The sequence below is a fragment of the Salmo salar genome, chromosome ssa12 (assembly GCF_905237065.1).
Source record: "Salmo salar chromosome ssa12, Ssal_v3.1, whole genome shotgun sequence".
Taxonomy (NCBI): domain Eukaryota; kingdom Metazoa; phylum Chordata; class Actinopteri; order Salmoniformes; family Salmonidae; genus Salmo; species Salmo salar.
In genome coordinates, this window is record NC_059453.1 from 82187208 (window position 1) to 82209535 (window position 22328).

General features: G+C 40.3%; 1 protein-coding gene across 3 annotated transcripts in view; it reads left to right on the plus strand.

Moving 5' to 3' along the window:
* LOC106565727 (contactin-4) overlaps window positions 1-22328 on the plus strand; it is a 254653-nt gene that overhangs the window by 124100 nt on the left and 108225 nt on the right. For all 3 annotated transcript variants that reach the window (XM_014133150.2, XM_014133149.2, XM_014133151.2), the window contains exon 5: window positions 15468-15563. In XM_014133150.2, coding sequence (XP_013988625.1) covers window positions 15468-15563 — 96 coding nt within the window. The remainder of the gene's footprint in view (window positions 1-15467; window positions 15564-22328) is intronic.

Below are 22328 nucleotides of genomic sequence, written 5' to 3' on the forward strand. Positions count from 1 at the left end.
AGACATGAGTAGAAGAGGATAAATGGTCCCATGGGGCTGTTGGTAGAGCATGGAACTTGCAACACCAAGGGTTGTGGGTTTGATTCCCATGTAGGACTAGTACGGAAATGTTTCCACTCACTACGGCAAGTCACTCTGGATACGAACGTCTGCTAAATGACTAAAATGTAAATAAAAATAGCAGAATTTCTGCACATAACTGACAGACTACGGTCTGCATTTAGCTGTTTTCCAATTGAGTAAGAGGAATGTCAATACTCCTTTCTGCTTCTCCAGTTATTGGACATCCCAGTTATTGGACATCCTAAAATGACGACATGGACAGTGAAGTGAATGATGGCTTCTTCAGATTCAGTTCTGATGCCCCACGGTGGGAACAAGGCCGCCCCAACCCTCACAGGCCATTTATTTTGTCCCCCTGGCCGGGCCCAGTCTCACTCCGGAGCAAAAGTAATCAGATTCTGTAGGGAACTCCACTGTCACTTTTGGGCGAAACAGTGACAGTTCCATCAATTGTCTGGGAATGACCTTAAAGTCTTGGGATGTTGTCACATAGTAAGGACCTGCATCTGTGACTGTCATCTGTCTTCTTTATTACTCTTGGTATAGCTTAAATAACTCCACATGATGATTGAATGGTGCGGGTTCAAGACAATACTTTGAAGGGCAGTTGATATTATTAGAGAGTGTATCTTGCAATTTGTTAGAGTATGTGGCTCTCAGCTTCATGTCAACATTGAAAGATTTGATTGTAAAATTAAAGCAGAACGCATTGATACATTAAATTAATTCCATTGAAGAAGAGGACATTTAATACACTGTTTATTGATCTCATCAATACTTTAGATATGAGTGATTATTGATGGATTTGGCCCTGTTATGCCTGCAGGCCAAATATACTATACATCATATTAATCCATGTGTTTATTTCTTACCTGTTTCCATGTTGTCTGTTCTTGACCTTGAAAATGGTTTTATGTTGATTCAGATTCAATCTTTGAATGGTATTTCACAGTGAAATTTGAACCGTCTTTTCACTGTAACATGCATACAATATTTAATGCTCTTAAGTGGTGCATCCCAGTTCAGCTCAATCAATAATACATTCTGTCAGCTCTTAAAATAATGCTCTTAAAATACATTCGATGGCAATATGCATCAATCAATATCATCTTATTCCAGAGAAGCGTAATGAAAGTTGGCTATTTATGTGATTCAAAATATTCTCTGTGATTAATTTGCTGGAGCTTGACCTGATAAAGTGGAGATAATACACTGAACAAAAATATAAACACAACATGCAACAATTTCAAAGATTTTTCTGAGTTACAGTTCATATCAGGAAATCAGTCAATTTAAATGAATTCATTAGGCCCTAATCTATGGATTTCACTTGACTGGGAATACAGATATGCATCTATTGGTCACAGATACCTTTAAAAAAAGGTAGGGGCGTGGATCAGAAATCATGTGGTGTGACCACCATTTGCCTCATGCAGCGCAGCAGATCGCCTTCTCATAAAGTTGATCAGGTTGTTGATTGTGGCGTGTGGAATTTTGTCCCACTCCTCTTCAATGGCAGTGTGAAGTTGTTGGATATTGGCGGGAACTAGAACATGCTGTCGTACACGTTGATCCAGAGGCTCCCAAACATGCTCAATGGGTGACATGTCTGGTGAGTATTCAGGCCATGGAAGGACTGGGACATTTTCAGCTTCCAGGAATTGTGTACAAATCCTTGCGACATGGGGCCGTGCACTATCATGCTAAAACATTAGGTGAGTGCGCCGATGAATGGCACGACAATTGGCCTCATGATCTCGTCACAATATCTCTGTACATTCAAAATGCCATCGATAAAATGCAATTGTGTTCGTAGTCTGTAGCTTATGTCTGCTCTGTTCACAACGTTGGCATCAGAAAAACGCTCGTCCATGTGACACCATACACCCTGTCTGCCATCTGCCCGGTACAGATGAATTTGGGTTGGACGTACTGCAAAATTCTCTCAATAATGTTGGTGGAGGCTTATGGTAGAGAAACTAACTGCACATTTTAGTGTCCTTTTATTGTAACCAGCACAAGGTGCACCTGTGTAAGGATAATGCTGTTCAATCAGCTTCTTGATATGCCACACCTGTCAGGTGGATGGATTATCTTGGCAAAGGAGAACACAACATTTGCTTGCACAACATTTGATAGAAATAAGCTTTTTGTGCGTACATGGAACATTTCTGGGATCTTTTATTTCAGCTCATGAACATGGGACCAACTCTTTACATGTTGCGATTATATTTTTGTTCAGTGTAAAAAGGGTTAAAAAACAATGAACATCAAATGGTCCCAAAGTACTTTAAGGAGATATGATTTTCTCTGCCTTTCCTTGCTTTAATTGCATAGAAACCGAAAGCCTTTTCAGTAAGATCCGTAGGAAATAGATAATTGTCATAATGGACGCGCTGATGCTGTCTGAAGAAAAAGCTCTGCCTCCTCCTTTTTTTAATTGAAATAGGCATTGATAGTAAAACTCATGCATAGTGTCTTAATCATGTTACTTGTGTACTGTAATTTATTTTGCAATACTTTATTGGTGTTGTGATACATTTCCTTGGGTTTATCAAGGTCTGAATGGTTAAAGTAAAAATATTTTAAGAATGTCAAGAATTAATAGATAAGAAAGATTTTCTATGTTTAAAAAAAATTAATAGCAATCTCTCAAACTCTGTACTGTATATCATGTCGATGTCACCCGGCCCCTTTCAACACTGTGGATAGTTATTCTCCCTCTCGCACTCCTTTTCCATTTGGTACAACAACTGTCATGTTTATTTCATTCTGTCTCAATATTCATGGGATTTGTCATTTATTCCTCACAACCCTCTCACTCTCAGGATAGACTTGTCCTGGTTGATGTAATGTTCAATCTGTTTGCTCTGTGGATACAAATCCTCTGATGTTGGAACTGTTGCTCACTTTAGTTTATACTGATGGCTAGTTTTCCATCTGCTCATTTCCCTGTCTATGAACTTGAAGTGACAGTGGGGACAGGGGAAGAGCTGTCTGAAATAAATGGAATATCTTATACGGCGGGCTGCCTACGGATCAATTCCCTCCCCCCAAAAATTAAATAATAATAATAATTTTAGGAACTCAGTCGGGGTCTCAATTTACTGTTGAGAGTTAGAATAGAAGAATACAGAAGATGCAATTTCGACATTTGGTTGTGCATCAGCAGTTTTCTCTCAATTGTTATGTCAGTCACTGAGTCACTCAATTAGCCTATGTCAACTACCATTTTTTAGATTGGTAAATTAGTCTGGCCAGCTATCTAAACTTGTAATAATCATGGTTGAATTACCGAATGGGTGGTTCCCCATTGGTTTTATTAGTGACTCTCACTCAAATATCAAATTAAAATCTGCAAACATTTCTCTCCACCCTATGGCAAAATGAGTAGAATTGCAGGAAATTAGCTGTAAAACTGCACATTTTTCTCTCCGCCCCATGACAAAATTTGTAGAATTATGAAATTGCAACATTTTCTCTACTTCATGGCAAAAGACAGAGAGAATTTGTTTTCACTTAGGTCCCCCAAAAGGCTAAGCTAGGCTCTGACTGCATGTGTGGGCAGGAATTTGGGTAAGCAGACCCACGAGCCCCTCATGATGAGTTCATGATTTTTGTTGCCCCCACCCACATCGAAGTTGCCCATCCCTGTGTTATACCATCTGCGTCTGCTTACATGTAAGAGATTTGGCAGTCATGCTTAGATACAGTGGTGGAAACAGTACCCAATTATCATAGGTTCCTGTCCTGCTAAGCATTCAAAATGTAACGAGTACCTTGTGTTGTTAGGGAAAATTTATGGAAAATCCTATACAATATTTTCTTTAGGAATGTAGTGAAGTTAAAGTAAAAGTAGTCCAAAATATAAATAGTAAAGTCAAGTACAGATGCCCCAAAAAATTATGTAAGTAGTACTTTAAAGTATTTTTACTCCAGTACATTACACCACTGGTTAGATATCCTTTTTTTCTACTAGTAATACCCCATGTGTATTGTTTACTGCACTGTTGGAGCTAGGAACATAAGCATTTCACTAGACCTGCGATAAGATCTGCAAAATATGTGTACGCAACCAATAACATTTGATTTGATTTGAATTACAACCAACCAACACCCAGCTTTTGAATTTCAATATGGACAACAAATCGGCATTCTGAATAGGTATATGTACATATTCTTCAGTTGGAGAAAGTTTTGTTCCTCTAGATATTTTCCGGGATTGTCAATGTTACCCCCCTGAGTAGCAGTGCTCCAAATAATCTGACGTTACCCTTCCTCCCATGAACTTGTGATGGATGGTGGTGCTGCCAGTGAGGAGTTGGTCCTGTCTGCTGCCTGACGCATGGCTAACTGATGGATAGAGGGCCGCTCTCTCACTCAATACCGCCTTCCCTTGATTATTATTTCTATTGATTCTTTATCAGTGATTATGTAAAAGATGTACACCCATAATTCATATGGATGAATAGCTTGTATATACAATGTTTCTGAGTCACAGAGTTGCCACCTCAAAGGTCATGATTTCAATGTGATACATTGTTCTACAGTATATTATTGTTTGACTACAGAGTTAGACCAAAGATTTACCAATAATAAGCTATGGGATGTATTTGTTGTCAATGAAAATGGAAATGTGGGTCCAGATTAAAACTATGTTAGTGCAGACATTTTTATATGTATACATTTTGCCACAATACAGTCCTCAGTTGTTTTTAGTCTATATTCATAGAGTACAGCTGTATTTCTCTCACAGAGCATGTGCAATTATGCAGACAGATGTGCTGTTTTTTTACTTCCGTTTTTTCATCTTTTATACGAGCCCCCCGCATCCAGAGATTTGAGAATCCTACTAGATTTGCTAAACATGGTGTAAAATTCCCGTAACTCCTGAAGGATTTACATGAATCCCTCGTTTAAATGCAAATATTTCCTGAACACTACTCTCCAGCTGTTGTGATAATGTGAATAGAGGGAGTACGGTAAGCTGAGTTAATTAAGTGTAAATAGCTACCAGCTATATTCTGGCTTTAGAACTTTTTTACCTGCATAGACTGTATGCAATTGCATCAGATGTCATGTGCTTGTCTCCCCTTTGTGGCTTTAAACGGTTCTTCTATGATAAGAACAAAATGAAAGTAAATATCACTCATTACTATACATTTGAACCTACGCTTTTTAAACCTACGCTATGATGTAATGTCAGCTACAGTTAACCCCAGTTACAGTAAGTTAAGCGTGAAAAGAGGAATCTAACTTTCAAGTGAAATGAACTCCCCTGTGAAACGAAATGCTTACTTGAAGGTTTTGTGTATGTGTGCCATTGAGGGTGAATATGCAAGACAAAACATTTAGGTGCCTTTGAATGGGGTATGGTAGTAGCTGCCAGGTGCACCGGTTTGACTGTGTCAAGAACTGCAACACTGCTGGGTTTGTCCTGGTCAACAGTTTCCTGTGTGTACCAAAAATAGTCCACCACCCAAAGGACATCCAGCCAACTTGACACAACTGTGGAAAGCATTGGAGTAAACATGGGCCAGCATCCCTGTGGAATGCTTTTGACACCTTGTAGAGTGCTTGCCCCGACGAATTAAGGCTGTTCTGAGGGCAAAAGGGTTGCAACTCAACATTGGGAAGGTGTTCCGAATGTTTTGTACACTCAGTGTATATTACTTTACCTTAATTTCTCAATAAATCGTGGGAAGAGTAGTTCAATACCAACATTTACAAGGCCTGCCTCTTTTCTTGCGACTGAGATGAGAATTATTAGACATATCTCTTGAAGGCTGACTGCATGCTTTCATGCTTTCTTTTGAACAAAAAGAGCCCATGTGCACAGCTGTGTGCTCAGAGGAGCATGCATTTGGTCAAGTCCCCAGCACTGTGCCCTCTGACCTTACAGGCTCTTCTTAAGGCATTGGCTGTATCATTCTGTAATAAGGATTTTGGCTGGGATCTTCAGGACCTTTTTGCAACAATGGTTTGTTTGCTCTGCTTCTGCTTTTAGGACAGGAGGGAGCACAGTTTGATTTTAGCACTATCATTATCTCTCTCTCTATGTGTGTGTGTGTCGGCGCGCGCACATGGGAGTGTGCATGTGTATTTTATCAGGATGATCAAACATAGCCTCCTGCACTGGCAGTGAAGTGGCCCCAGTACCGATTCTTGTTACTACAACGGCTTTTATCCTAAATAATGCCCAAAAATATACTTTGTAAAATTTACTCAGCACCTTAGATGTCCAATGCTTTTGTCCACTTTGTTCCTTCAGGCTCTTTATTTCCTAGGCTCTCTGGGGCTTTTATCTAGCACCCCATCCTGTGTTGAGATGAAAGAGGGTGGCAGTGTCACTCCAAACCTTTTGTTACCAATCCCCTGGTTCCCAGATTGGACCACTATAGACACAGAATTACCTCCATGGGCCCACATGTACGGGACATCTGCAAGCCATTCATTAAAACTGTGTTTTGATAGAGAAAAGTCAAGGAGTCTAGACTTACCAAATGAGGAGTTCACTTGCAGACAATAAGCCCAGTCAGTCAGTCAGAGATTCATGTTTTATATCACATTCTCTTCTACCTGTAAAACTGTCTAGAGTTTAATTGTGCAATTTGAACTGCCATAGCACATGAAACCAATTTGGATGTAGACAAATGTGTTCAGAATACTATTCAACATCAATTATTCACAAATGGAATTAACTTTCTACTTATTTCTATCAGTGTGCGGTTCAATGGTATCAGAAAATCATCTCTTTTTTTTTAGAGATCAGTTAAATTGCTGAGGTAGATGCATATAGCTAATTGACTCTTAATTGCCAAATCTCACATTCATCTGTGAGAAATTGCAAAGAATTGCTTTTCTTAATAGAGCTTAAGAGTCTCAAATAGCTATTAGCAAAAGTGTGTTCCTGGGTTAAGAGGAGATTTATGTTTGAAGAAATAATTAAAGCCTGCCTCCTAATCGACTTGTCCCATAACCAGTATGACATATATTAGCTGACCTTATAGTCCTCTTAATAAATCAGTGAGCCCAGTAATTTAACATTTAAATCTGCTCCTGGAGCAGAACTAACAGCAATCTAGTTTGAAAGCAGGTTTGGTTGGTTGCTGAGAGAGATGCTCAAGACTTCCATCAAGTCGCCCTGGAAAGAGAGCGCTTTCATTCCAGCATTGATGCTCAAGGTGACATAACATATGGAGCATATTACAGAGCAAGGTTAATTAAGGTTAATTCATCCAATTGGAACAATATGTGCTCTTAAATCTGCACCCGTTATCAAATAAATGTCTCTTTGTTCCCAGTGGTAGAAAGATACAGTATGAATGTATTTTGTGTCACCAGCTGTGTCCCCAACAGTCAAATTCTTTCTAACTTTGGCCATTTTTATGCAGACAGGCTTCATTTTAGACAGTTGCAGTAAGTTACCACACTGCAAAAAATGAAAATCTTACCTACTGTAGATTTCACCTAGATTTTTGTTTATCTTGTATTGAGATAATTAAGTCAAAATTACTTGATTTTTGTTGATTTAGCTTACCCTGAAAATGCATTTGTCTCGTATTAAGATATTCGGACTTGTATCAAGCCTTTTTTTAGGTTAAAATAAGCTAAATTATCTGCCAGTGCACTGAGATAATTTGCCTTGATAAGACGACAGATAATTTTTCTTATTTTAACCTACAGTAATAAAAGGCTTGATACAAATCAGAATATCTTAATCCAAAACAAATTATCTTGATGCAGTTTCTGGGTAAACTAAATCAACTCAAAACAAGTAAATGCATTTTCTGGGTTAGCTAAATCAACTCAAACATGTCATTTCAACTTAATTATATCAATATGTGATAAATAAAATGTAGGTATGATTTTTAAAAATTGCAGTGTACTGGTTAGTTCATACTGTCCCCACGTCAAACTGTGTCATCACATATAAACAAAATGGAACATTCAGTACACTGCAACAACAACAAAAAATCTTACCTAGATTTTTTATCTTGTATTGAGATAATTAACTCAAAGTTACTTGTCCATAAGCTCGCTGCTGCTGTTTTGTCTTTGTGAGATATCTACAGTACCTGTCTGTGCAGCTTTTATTTCTCCAAACTAATTTATCTGTTTTGTGGAGCTGCTCCTTTCATGTCTGTGGTAGTTGTGGCATTATTCCAAATCGAATCACTGCTTACAGCCTCTTGAAAGGCATTGAGAAGTTCCTATTGCAATGTATTTATCCAGCTCCCACCCGAGACTCCTCTGCACACTCATCCATGAAGACTGTTCTATGCTCCCCGAATTACCTTTACCCAGATCTGCTGGGCAACAATAGCAGGGAGAATTGCAGGAAGCTGTTGTGACCTGTTATTGTTTTCCATCAATTGTCAAGCATAAATTAGTTTCAATAAAAAGGTAATTTTAGTTTCTAAGCCATTTTGAAATTGCTTTGTAATGTTTGCGGTAGTAAGAGTGATGAAAAAAAACACAATGGAAACCTGATAACCACTGGAGCCATTAAAATCCTTCATGTGTGACTTAGGCTAAGCAAAATACTTTCTGCCTACTGGAGCCCCATATTGATTTGGGCCTTATTGGTTTTATCCAAACACTTTGGGTCCAATATCGACTTTTTAATGTTTGGGGACTATGAGTTCATAATTTCAGATGTAAAATTACATGATTACAGTTATTATGCCGTCTGCCTCAGCTGTGATATGTTTCCGTCTGGCTCAGAAAGTGCTACAATGATCTAATCTAGTGTTGATAACATTCTCATGTGGAAGTGATTCCTATATGGTTGCACAGTGTTGTATATACTGTTTGATACCCTTTTGTCTTATTTCTCGTCTGTTTTTCTAGTATTACATTATTATTGATTATTGCATTGTTGGGTTTTGAGTTGCAAGAAAGGCATTTCACTGTACTTGTACATGTGAAATTAAAACTTGAAACTATTAAATATTTAGTAGTACAATGGGTGCTAATTAAGCAATTGTTTGTGTAGTGTCCAATTGATTTAACGACTTTGACTGCATGAAGCAGTAATAATCATCTTCAACGTAAAAGCTTTCACAGCATTGAAATGTTTCAATCTGTTCAGCTTTGCCCTAGACGAATGTATTTTAATGCAATGGGTGGCTTCATAGATATTTAGATTCTTCTTTGTGTTTGGGGATTTTCTTGGTTTGGTTTCAGCCCAATGACACTCCTTTCTTTCTCCCTCAATTGTTTTGATTAATGGAGTCATTAAAATTCAGTTTTTTGATAAGATGTTATTCCTTAGTCGTGTGAATTTAGAATGCTTACTGTATGCAGTGTTCATAATTTTTGGAAGATAGTGTCACGTCCTGACCAATATTTAGGTATTAGTTGTATTATATTTTGGTCAGGACGTGGCAGAGGTATATTTCTTTTGGTGTTTTGTGTGTGGTGTAGTGGGGTGTTAGTTGTTGGTATAGGTTCTAGGTTTGTTTTTCTATGTATAGTTAATTGGGGTTGGACTCCCAATTGAAGGCAGGTGTGTTGGGTTGCCTTTGATTGGGAGTCCTATATAATAGGGTGTGTTTGTCTTTGTGTTTTGTGGGTAGTTGTATTTTGCACTGCGTTATTTATGCCTGTAAAACTGTCACTAGTCTTATTTCGTTTTCTTGTTTTTCCTCCATGTTCACATTCGTTTAACCTCTTACATCTAGACGTTCCACTAGCGGAACACCTGCTCCAATATCCAATGATAGGCGTGGCGCGAATTACAAATTCCTCAAAAATACAAAAACTTCAATTTTTCTAACATATGACTATTTCACAGCATTTTAAAGACAAGACTCTCCTTTATCTAACCACACTGTCCGATTTCAAAAAGGCTTTACAGCGAAAGCAAAACATTAGATTATGTCAGCAGACTACCCAGCCAGAAATAATCAGACACCCATTTTTCAAGCTAGCATATAATGTCACAAAAACCCAGAAGACAGCTAAATGCAGCACTAACCTTTGATGATCTTCATCAGATGACACACCTAGGACATTATGTTATACAATACATGCATGTTTTGTTCAATCAAGTTCATATTTATATCAAAAAACAGCTTTTTACATTAGCATGTGACGTTCAGAACTAGCAAACTTCCGGGGAATTTACTAACAATTTACTAAATTACTCACGATAAACGTTCACAAAAAGCATAACAATTATTTTAAGAATTATAGATACAGAACTCCTCTATGCACTCGATATGTCCGATTTTAAAATAGCTTTTTGGTGAAAGCACATTTTGCAATATTCTAAGTACATAGCCCAGCCATCACGGGCTAGCTATTTAGAAACCCGGCAAGTTTAGCCTTCACCATAATCAGATTTACTACAACAAAAATGTTCTTACCTTTGTTGTCTTCGTCAGAATGCACTCCCAGGACTGCTACTTCAATAACAAATGTTGGTTTGGTCCCAAATAATCCATCGTTATATCCGAATAGCGGCGTTTTGTTCGTGCGTTCCAGAAACTATCCGAAATGGTAAATCAGGGTCGCGCGCATGGCGCAATTCGTGACAAAAAAATTATAAATATTCCATTACCGTACTTCGAAGCATGTCAACCGCTGTTTAAAATCAATTTTTATGCAATTTATCTCGTAAAAAAGCGATAATATTCCGACCGGGAATCTCCTTTTCGGCAAACAGAGGAAAAATCACAAAGACGGGGGCGGCCAGGGCACGCGCCTAAGCCCACAGTCCCTTGATCGGCCACTTGAGAAAGGCGATAATGTGTTTCAGCCTGGGGCTGGGATGACGACATTCAGGTTTTTTCCGGGCTCTGAGCGCCCATGGAAGACGTAGGAAGTGTCACGTTAGAGCAGAGATCCTTTGTAAAAGATAGAGATGGCAAAGAAGTTCAAGAAATGGTCAGACAGGCCACTTCCTGTAAAGGAATCTCTCAGGTTTTGACCTGCCATTTGAGTTCTGTTATACTCACAGACACCATTCAAACAGTTTTAGAAACTTTGGTGTGTTTTCTATCCAAAGCCAATAATTATATGCATATTCTTGTTACTGGGCAGGAGTAGTAACCAGATTAAATCGGGTACGTTTTTTATCCAGACGTGAAAATGCTGCCCCCTAGCCATAACAGGTTAATATATTAAGATGATGAGCACTAACTCCTCTGCGTATTGGTCCACATTCTCCGATGATGATTTTGCTATATCGTCTAGCGACGAAGAAATCTGTGACAGAACTACCCACCACAACAGGACCAAGCAGCGGAGTAAAGAGCGGGACGCAGAATATATGGATTATTCTGAAAAGTGGACTTGGGAAGAGATACTGGCCGGAGTGGGCCTGTGGAAGAAGGCTGGGGTGGAACAGGAATGCTACATTGGGACACGTCTGGCTAGGAAGCCGGAGAGGCACCCCCAATAAAAAATTTTGGGGGGGCACACGGGTAGTTTGGCTGGGCGTAGGAAGAGCCATAAGCCAGCTACCTGTGAGTGCAGGAAGGGGCGAAGAAGGTGGAGAGCGCCGTGTTTCGCCGAGGTGCGCACTATCTCGTCCATACGCACGCACAGCCCAGTCCGCCCTGTACCAGCACCCCGCTTGTGCAGGGCTACTAGTTCCATCCAGCCAGGACGGGTTGTGCAGGCGGTGCGATCACGGCCACCTGTGCGCCTCCATGGCCCAATCTTTCCGGTTCCTGCCTCTCGGAGTATCCCGGAAGTGAGTACTCCCAGTCTAGCACGACCGGTACCAGCAACCCGGACCAAGCTTCCAAATAGTCAGCCTAGTCCTGTTCAGCCTGTTCCCGCTCCCCGCACTAGCCCTAAGGTGCATGTGCTCAGACTGGCACATCCAGTACCAGCCCCACGCATCAGGCATTTAGTGCGTCAGCCCAGCCTAGCCAGTCTGGTGCCGCCAGAACCGCCCGCCAGTCAGGAGTCGCCAGAGCTGCTCGCCAGTCAGGAGTCGCCAGAGCCGCCCGCCAGTCAGGAGTCGCCAGAGCTGCCCGCCAGTCAGGAGTCGCCAGAGCCGCCCGCCAGTCAGGAGTCGCCAGAGCCGCCCGCCAGTCAGGAGTCGCCAGAGCCGCCCGCCAGTCAGGAGTCGCCAGAGCCGCCCGCCAGTCAGGAGTCGCCAGAGCCGCCCGCCAGTCAGGAGTCGCCAGAGCCGCCCGCCAGTCAGGAGTCGCCAGAGCCGCCCGCCAGTCAGGAGTCGCCAGAGCCGCCCGTCATCCCGAATCAACCAGAGTGGCCCGTCTGCCCGGATCAGCCAGAGCGGCCCGTCTGCCCTGATCAGCCAGAGCGGCCCGTCTGCCCGGATCAGCCAGAGCGGCCCGTCTGCCCGGATCAGCCAGAGCGGCCCGTCTGCCCGGATCAGCCAGAGCGGCCCGTCTGCCCGGAGCTGCCAGTTTGTGACCCGGAACCGAAGGGGTCGGCCTGCGACCCGGGACTGAGGGAATTTGCTTGTGACCCAGAACCGGGTGAGTCTGGCTACGATCCCAAATTTGAATTAAGTAACTGTGACTGTAATGAGTATGCCTACAGACCGGGACCGAAGGAGTCGGCCTACGACCTGGAACCGAAGGAGTCTGCCTACTGTCCAAAGCCAAGCAAGTCTGTCTACGGTCTGGAGGGCAGTAGGCCAGAACCGGAGCCACCTCCAATATAGGTGGGTTGGGGAGGGGGGGGTGTAGCACAGTGGCAGCCACCCTCCCTTCCCTCCCTTTAGTTTAGGGGGTTTATTTTTGTATTGGGTTTTCTTTATGTTGGTGCATTCGGTGTATGCACCTTTAGGGGGGGGGGTGGTAATGTCACATCCTGACCAATATTTAGGTATTAGTTGTATTATATTTTGGTCAGGACGTGGCAGAGGTATATTTGTTTTGGTATTTTGGTGTTTTGTGTGTGGTGTAGTGGGGTGTTAGTTGTTGGTATAGGTTCTAGGTTTGTTTTTCTATGTATAGTTAATTGGGGTTGGACTCCCAATTGAAGGCAGGTGTGTTGAGTTGCCTTTGATTGGGAGTCCTATATAATAGGGTGTGTTTGTCTTTGTGTTTTGTGGGTAGTTGTATTTTGCACTGCGTTATTTATGCCTGTAAAACTGTCACTAGTCTTATTTCGTTTTCTTGTTTTTCCTCCGTGTTCACATTTGTTTAATAAATTAAGATGATGAGCACTAACTCCTCTGCGTTTTGGTCCACATTCTCCGACGATGATTTCGCTATATCGTCTAGCGACGAAGAAATCTGTGACAGATAGACATGTTAGCTTCCATCTTTAGACAAATGGTAGTTTTCATCAGCTTTTTGTTCACTTGGCATTATTGGTGACAATATTCTCACATTGAGACTTGGGATCCCTCAGTAAACAGCAGTGGTGTAAATTACTTAAGTAAAAATACTTTAAAGTACTACTTCAGTCATTTTTTGACGTATCTGTACTTAACTATTTTTATTTTTGACAACTTCTACTTTTACTCCACTACATTCCTAAAGAAAATATGTACTTTTTACTCCCATACATTTTCCTTGACACCAAAAAGTACTTGTTACATCCTCCTCATGCAGGACAGAATTATAGTCCAATTCACGCACCTATCAATTTAACCAGTTGTCCTCCATACTGCCTCTGATCTGGCAGACTCACTAAACATAAATGCTGACTTTTCTCTGTCTGTCCGTAAATAAAAAGGAAATCGTTATGTCTGGTTTGCTTAATATAAGGAATTTGATGAATGGCATGTACTTTTACTTTGTACCTTTACTCAAGTATGACTGTACTTAAAGGAAAATTAAAGGAAAATACAGAAATCATTGCTGTATGATGCGTTTTGCATCATATGACGCAAAACGCAGCATCATATGATGCAAAATACATCATATGGGGATGATTTTTGTATTTTGAAAGTTACATGTCTTAAAACTTGATTGCTGACAAGCAAAACATTTTGGGACTATGTCAAACATGGACTAATGAAACAAATACCAAAAGATAGTTTTTAGTGGGACGCTATCGTCCAATTTCGACACCTTCCGGTGAAATTGCAGAGCGCCAAATTCAAATTAAATTACTATAAATATTAAACTTTCATGAAATCACAAGTGCAATACATCAAAATAAAGCTTAACTTGTTGTTAATCCAGCCGCCATGTCAGATTTCAAAAAGGCTTTACCGCGAAAGCAAACCATGCGATTATCTGAGGACAGCGCCCAGCACACAAATGCATAACAAATCATTTTCAACCAGGGAGTTGCGACACGAAAGTCAGAAATAGCGATATAATATATGCCTTACCTTTGAAGATCTTCTTCTGTTGGCACTTCAAAAGGTCCCACTTACATCACAAATAGTCCTTTTGTTCGATTAAGTCCTTCTTTATATCCAGTTTAGCTGGCGCGCTTCAGTCAATAATCCACTCGGTTTCCCTCCTTCAAAATGCATACAAAATGAATCCCAAACGTTACCAATAAACTAATCCAAACAAGTCAATCATCATTTATAATCAAACAATAGGTACCCTAATATGCAAATAAATGATACAATTTAAGACGGAGAATCGTTATTGTCTTTACCGGAGATAAACAAAAAGAACCCGCTGTCTTGGCCATGCGCTTGGAAACACCACAGCCAAAATGGGAGCCACTTAGAAAAACTCCAACTTCTCCATCATTTTTCTTTAAACCAGCCTGAAACTGTTTCTAAAGACTTGACATCTAGTGGAAGCCCTAGGAACTGCAATTTGGGAGGGTTTCGCCTTATAATAAAAATGCCAGCCATTGAAATCAGTGGTAGGCTGAATTTATTTTGGGAGGGTACGGTTTGTCCTCGGGGTTTCGCCTGCCATTTCAGATCTGTTATACTCACAGACAATATTTTAACAGTTTTAGAAACATTAGAGTGTTTCCTATCCAAATCTACCAATTATATGCATATCCTAGCTACCCTAGCAGGCAGTTTACTTTGGGCACGCTTTTCATCCGGACGTCAAAATACCACCCCCATCCCAAAGAAGTTAAGTACACTTAAAACCAGATACTTTTAGACATTTACTCAAGTCGTATTTTACTGGGTTACTTTTACTTTTACTTGAGTCATTTTCTATTAAGGTATCTTTTTTTCAGCTTAAGACTGTTTACCACCTCCAAATGTGTATACTTACTGCACAAGACAATTCTCACAGGGATTTCCATTGCGACTATTCATCTCCAGCTAAATACACTTCTCACTACTTTTCTTTCTGACCAATGTTTACTTTCGATAAGTTGGATGCACAGCACAGCTGCAGCAAAGATGAGATTTTAGACTCTGTTTTCTTGCTCTGCACAAACATGTTTTTTCCTGTGTGTTTTATCTTGCAAACTATCAAAGATTTGTTGGGCCACAATCCAACAGGGGGTTTTAGATAATGCCTATTGTTTTTCAGACTTGGGAAACTTCAAGACCCACCGAAGAAACTCAGTGTCAGTTCGCGAGGGACAGGGGGTGGTGCTGCTGTGTGGTCCCCCATCTCACTCTGGAGGTAAGAAAGCAAACACAGACTCTTTGCAGTGATAACTGAGCAATGCTGTTTCACTCACTTGTCAGGCTACTCTCTCTCTCTCTCTCTCTCTCTCTCTCTCTCTCTCTCTCTCTCTCTCTCTCTCTCTCACACACACTTTTCAAACAGCTGTCTTAAGAAATGTCCAAGGCTGAGGCATCAGAAATGGAGAGTGGGGTTTCCAGACAGGCCTCTCCTCTCTGCAGCTGCTTGTCTTACTCTTGCTCATGGTTCTAAGACCAAACTGCCCTCTGGAGAGACAGGTATTTGTGTGCCACTAGCATATAGCTCACTAAATTCAACCAACACCCTCATCACCAGCCTCTGTGGAGGGCCAAGTGATCTCCAACAGATCTTTTCCGGTATGCAATAGATACTGTAGCTCAAACATGATCTTCTTCTGCTAACCATGGGGCATCAAGCCATTCTTCTCTGTAGGGAGTTCAGTTTTCTCTCCCTAACAGCCTTGAAGTCCCACCTCTCCTTCTCCTCATTTATTGGATTTATGTGAGTGCCTCTCAGGCCTCCTCACCCTCTCTGTGCCTTCCATGGTCCTCTGTAGCTCAGTTGGAAGAGCATGGCACTTGCAACATCAGGATAGTGAGTTTGATTACGTAAAATGTAAGCACCACAGGAGGCCGGTGAGGGGAGGACAGCTCATAATAATGGCTGGAATGAAGTGAATGGAATGGTATTAAAACATTAAAACCATGTGTTTGATACCATTCCATTAATTCCCTTCCAGCCATTACAATGAGCCTGTCCTCCCCAATTAAGGTGCCACCAACCAACTGTGGTATGCACGCAAAACTGTAAGTCACTTTGGATAAAAGCTTCTGCTAAATTGAATATATTATTTATATTTTATAATTTCCTATATCAGTGTGATTACTTTTATTCATTAAGAGAGTAGCATGTGTATTTTCAGCTTATTACTGGTGTTGACAGTGTTTCTCAATTATAAGCACTTTATTAGCTTCATATCCAAAACATGTTTTCTCATCAAAATACCGTTTGTTGATGTTAGTTTCTTTCACATTATAAACGCATCAGAACTGAGAACTGTTTCAGTTTTACTGAATATCCTTACATGATAAAACTATAATTCATTACTTTTTAAAAGCAAATTGAATTTCTGTCTAGTTTCCATGGTGAAGCATACAGCATGTTGCTTCTATTGTATTTTCTATTTTATGTCACACAGATGTTCATAAATTGTTAACAGGTCAAAAGAGAAATATGAATTGCTTTAGTTCTCACCACTTCTTAGAAAGTGAATAATACTCAGAAGTGAAGAGGATAAGTTTGTATTCCCTTTAGCTGAAAAGGGCGTCTGGTGTTACTTATTCATAAGCTTACTAAAATACAAAAAATTTCTGTGAGAGAAAACTGGTAGAAATTAAAACAATTCGCTTTAGCCAGGCATGGAATTGTATATTTCTGAGTTCTGTCACAGTAACACCATTATAATGACAGTGCATTTTCTCATGCTATGACTATGAGCATTAACTGCTACTGTAGGCACACATCTGGAAAAATAGGGTATCCACAGATTTCCAATCACTTATGCGCTATCATTTTGGCTGTCACCTTTGTCTCTTGGCACATTCTGTCTTGTTTTGGCAGAAGGATCAGATGTGATGGCTCCCATCTCTTTCAGAAACAATTAAATGTAACACCAGCTTTGCCTCGCCCATTCAAACCTCTCTCACAGATGTCATAAATTCACTTACACTTAATTTTCACTGCAGTAAAAAAAAAAAAAAGTGAAGGTACAGTAAGGCAGAGGTCAAAATTGTTACCTGGAGAAAAATGGGGGAGGACCATGCTTGGTGCTGCCTTAGAAGGCGTGTCACAGGCTTCGTCCAAAAAATGCAATATCTGTGCACGAGATAGAGAGCGCGAAAATGTAAAGGAGGACCGGAGATAAGCTTGCTACTGCTGTAATTGATTTTAATAAAAACAATGTTTTGTTGCCCGCAATGAAGCTATTTATCAGCGCTATTGACTTCACAATAAGCCATATTCAAGTTATTTATATAACTTACATTACTATGAAGCAGCAGCTGTGGAGATGGACAATGCATGGGTGTTGAAAGTAGGCTAATTCAAGAAGGCCTAATTGATTTAAACAGTCTTTATTTTAGACTTTAGGCTACTAACAACAAGAGGGCTTTGTGTTAGAGCCTATTTATTCCTATTCAAGAAATTAGAGTTAGGCCTACTTGCTTGACAGCCAAATTAATGGGCTCTATTTTTGGCTGGTGTTAAGACGATGCTAGTGTCAAACTCATGTTTGTTGCCAATTTCAACCTGTTAAAGCCAGCTCTCTGCTATTTTTAAACTTTTGCGCAAGGATTGGTAATTTGTCTTCTTTTTTTGTATTGTACCACCTTTTTCATGATATCCAATTGCGATCCAATTACGATCTTGGATTATCGCTGCAACTCCCCAACAAACTCGGGAGAGACGAAGGGCGAGTCATGCTTTGACCCGCCATGTTTCGGAGGAAACACCATTCAACTGACAACCAAAATCAGCCTGGAGGTGCCCGGCCCACCACAAGGAGTCGCTAGAGCACGATATGCCAATTAAAGCCCTCCCAGCCAAACCCTCCCCTAACTTCGACAATTGTGTGCCGCCCTATGGGACTCCCGGTTGCAACACAGCCTGGGATCAATCCCAGGTCAGGAGTGCCTTAGACCTTTCTTATATCAGCTTGCTTGCGTTTAGATGGGAGGGGTGGAAATATTTGAGGTGTGTCCTTAAAAACATAATTGAAATTACTATTTTCGGGCAGCGTTGGTAGGGATATTTAAGACAAACCAAAATATGGTTTTAGTGGTTGGTTATGGCATGAATTTTGACAGCGGAAACGCAGCCTATCCAGCTGTGACGTACCCTGCCCATATGCACATGAAACAAGAGTAATGTGCTTTTGGTGCCTGTACACTTGGAAACGGTCTGGCTCATGAGACTCAAAATAAATCTTAATCACCAATTATTAAAAGATCCATTTTGAGAGGAGCAAAACAGGGAGCTGACATTCCCTTTTTATCTAAATATTTTAGGCAGGCCTCACTCCCTCCACATACAACACCCGTTCTGCCAGTCACATTCGGTTAAAGGTCCCCAAAGCACACACATTCTTGGGTCGCTCGACTTTTCAGTTCGCCGCAGCTAGCAACTGGAACAAGCTGCAATAAACACTTAAAACTGGACAGTTAATCAAAATCTCTTAATCTCAATCATGGACACTCTTACTGACAGTTGTGGCTGCTTTGCGTGATGTATAGTTGACTCTACCTTCGTGCCCTTTGTGCTGTTGTCTGTCCCCAATAATGTTTGTACCCTGTTTTGTGCTGCTACCATGTTGTGCTGCTGCCATGTTGTGTTGCTATAGTACCATGTTGTTGTCATGTAGTGTTGCTACAGTACCATGCTGTGTTGTCATGTGTTGCTGCCATGCTATGTTGTTATCTTAGGTCTCTCTTTATGTAATGTTGTGTTGTCTCTCTTCACGTGATGTGTGTTTTGTCCTATATTTCTATTTCATTTATTTTTATTTTTAATCCCAGCCCCCGTCCCGCAGGAGGCCTTTTGGTAGGCCGTCATTGTAAATATGAATTTGTTCTTAACTGACTTGCCTAGTTAAATAAAGGTTAAATAAAAAAATAGATATAAAATACACATTTTAAACATGCAGCTCCTGTTTTGGATGTGCATAAAACAACCTCCATGATGTAGGCTACTTGTGTCCATGCACTTTGTATTTAGAAGTTATTTTTCTGTAACAATTGCTTGTTTTACGTTTGATATGGTCAAAAGCCAAGGCCTCCGTATCTACCCTTACCCCTAGGCCTACTATAACGAAGACTGGTTCAACAGCAATGTGTTGTCTTTTTATCCTGACGATTTTATCATATCATTACATTTTACATTTATTTATGTTTTTTTTTTTTTTTAAAGAAGCAGATTGCTTGTTTTTTGAGAAAAAGAAATATTCAAACCAAACTTTTTAGAACGATTCACCATCCTAGTTTAATGATGTCGTCTATCTCATGCTGTCTGGTCCAAAAAAGTATGACATTGTTGCCAGAAGTAGTATTGAATGCAGATAGCATTTGGCCTCCCTTGATAAAAAAAGTTGATAATAATAGCCAATCAGCGTTGAGCTCGACTGAGTGAGCTCAGCTGTGAATGGTCCTGGCGTGCCAAAACAAAGTGTCAAGGGAAGCCAGTTTGGATTTGGCGTCACTCCTATCTAATCGCATCGAGAGCATACATCATTGACAGAAACAACTTTAATTGTTGCATCTTGTTGTGTAGTTGTCCTCCAGTGCCTAGCTAGCTAGATAAAATTGGCACTTTCCTAAATTAGCCATGGATGGAGATAGGGATTTGGACTTGTGGTTTTACTTAATTCTCTGTACTGACCAATGATTACAACGGCAATTCTGATCCAACTGTTAGTTCATACATTGTGCCCCTGGCCTGAGAGGATAGAAGTTTAATATGTTTATGTTTTATTTATTTTTATTTAGCCATGCAAGTCAGTTAAGAACTAATTCTTATTTTACAATGATGGCCTACCCCAGCCAAACCCTGCCCTAACCCAGGTGATGCTGGGCCAATTGTGCACCCCCCTTTGGGACTCCCGTTCATGGTCGGTTGTGATACAGCCTAAGATCAAACCGGGATCTGTAGTAACGCCTCTAGCCCTGAGATGCAGTGCCTTAGACCACTGCGTCACTCGGGTGCCCTAAAGCAACCTTTGGCTATCCATCTACAGTGCCTATGTAGCTAGATGTAGAAGGCTAATGTTAACTAGCTAACATTGCCCATGAAATTAAGTTAGGCTAACGAGCAAGCATTTCAGCCAGGTAGCCAACAAAAAATATAAGTGTGTACTGTATGACAGAGCGACAGACCGCTTCATCAACATGAAAGAGAGGAAGGTGGCATTGTCATTTCTCTACAAGTAGGGTATTCAACATGATTTTCTACTTGCACGAACGCACACGCACTCAAAATCAGAAACATGGACAGCCACATCATATTTAGCTCATGTTTATTGGGACAAGCATAGGTGATTTGTTGAAATGTTGAAGTTGAAATGGTCCTGGAATAGTGGACGCAGCTCCTTTCTTCTTTGCGACTTGCGGTAACTCTCAGTGGTTCTAAATCAATAGCTGTTTAGTGGTCCGAAAATGTCAGAAACATTAACTTGCTTAACCATGCTGTAGGTCATGTAACTGTTTGTTATATGCAATATGCTTTGTGGACTTCACCGGACAGATGTTGCTCTCTGGTTTTGTAATGAAACAAAGGTGTGGTTGAATTTATTCTGCCGCTGTGACTACTTATTGTCATGGCCTTCAGGTCTATATATCACGGTCGCAAGGCATATGAACTAATAGGTTATAGAGCAAAATCGCAATTAATACAGCACATAGGTTGTAATATGGATTTTGTTTCTGGCTTCCCAAGTGATTTTACCCACACACCGCTACTGTGTCAGTGAAGGGCTTGGTGTGTTAAGTTAAAACCAAGGCTCAAATTGAGGAGGTATGTGAGGGTATTGTGGCTTTATTAAAGAAAATGGCTAAAGGCATAGGCCTACCCCTTTTTAATTTATAAAAACATTTCTGAACCTGATTATATAAAGAGATCTACAGTATAATGACACTTTAGTCCTCAATGCTAGAAACAAGCTGAAAAATGCTGGGGAAAGACTCCAACGCATATGGGATAGCTTTGGTTTGTCTCTATGACATTGAGGCTGCGCTACAACCTTCAATAGCCTAGGAGACAAAAAATGTACTTTGCTTGGGAAGTAATGTGAGTCTATCACTATCAATTGAAGTTCAACATTTCAACAGGCTAACTCTAAATCAGTCAGGAACAAGCAAGAAGGAATTTATTATTTAAGCTATATTTTTACTCTTTAAAGGCTATAGCCTGCCATTTAGTAAATAAATTGTGAAGCATTAAATGCTACAGGTTGGCAGGAGTGCTCAGGTTGGCAGGAGAGCTCATCATCTCAACAACACATCAACAACAGCACTTAAACAACATACCTATACATTTCACATTTAGGCTGTATAAAATGAAATGTACATTTGCATAAACATTTCTAAATAATTACCTAGAATTAAATAGTAGTGAATCAAAAAATGCTTTATTAGGCTATACAGTCATTCTACAGTGCCTTTGAATTAACTTTTAGATACACGAGCTTGGCCAGTCTTTGGTTGGAGGATCATGCGGTGAGCTATGAAGTCCTCGTTTGTTAATTTAGCCTAGGAGATGACGTAATCACAGTCAACAGAAATCTATTTTGAAACAACAATATCATGTAATAAAATTTTTTGAAAATGATAGTTTCTCAAATATTTTTTTTTACAAGTGCATATAGACCTACCTGATGATATGCGGCTTTTCCTCGATTAATTGATGATCAGATACTTCAGTTGTAACTGGTTCTTTTGCTGTCAAATTTTACACTTGATAGTCTACATTTGGAACAGTGCTAAAGTTGTCTATCTTCTTTTTAACAACAGCCTGTATAGAAATAAATATATCTCCGGTGCTGCAGCATGCGCTCATTCGTTGTCATGCTCTGTTGATGTATTAAAAAAAGATTCTGCTTGTCTCCAGTCATGTGAAGTAGAATTGCATGAAATGTGTTTATAAAAGGGCATTTTTTTCTCGGGCCGCTAATAAGATGATAGATTCATGCAGTGC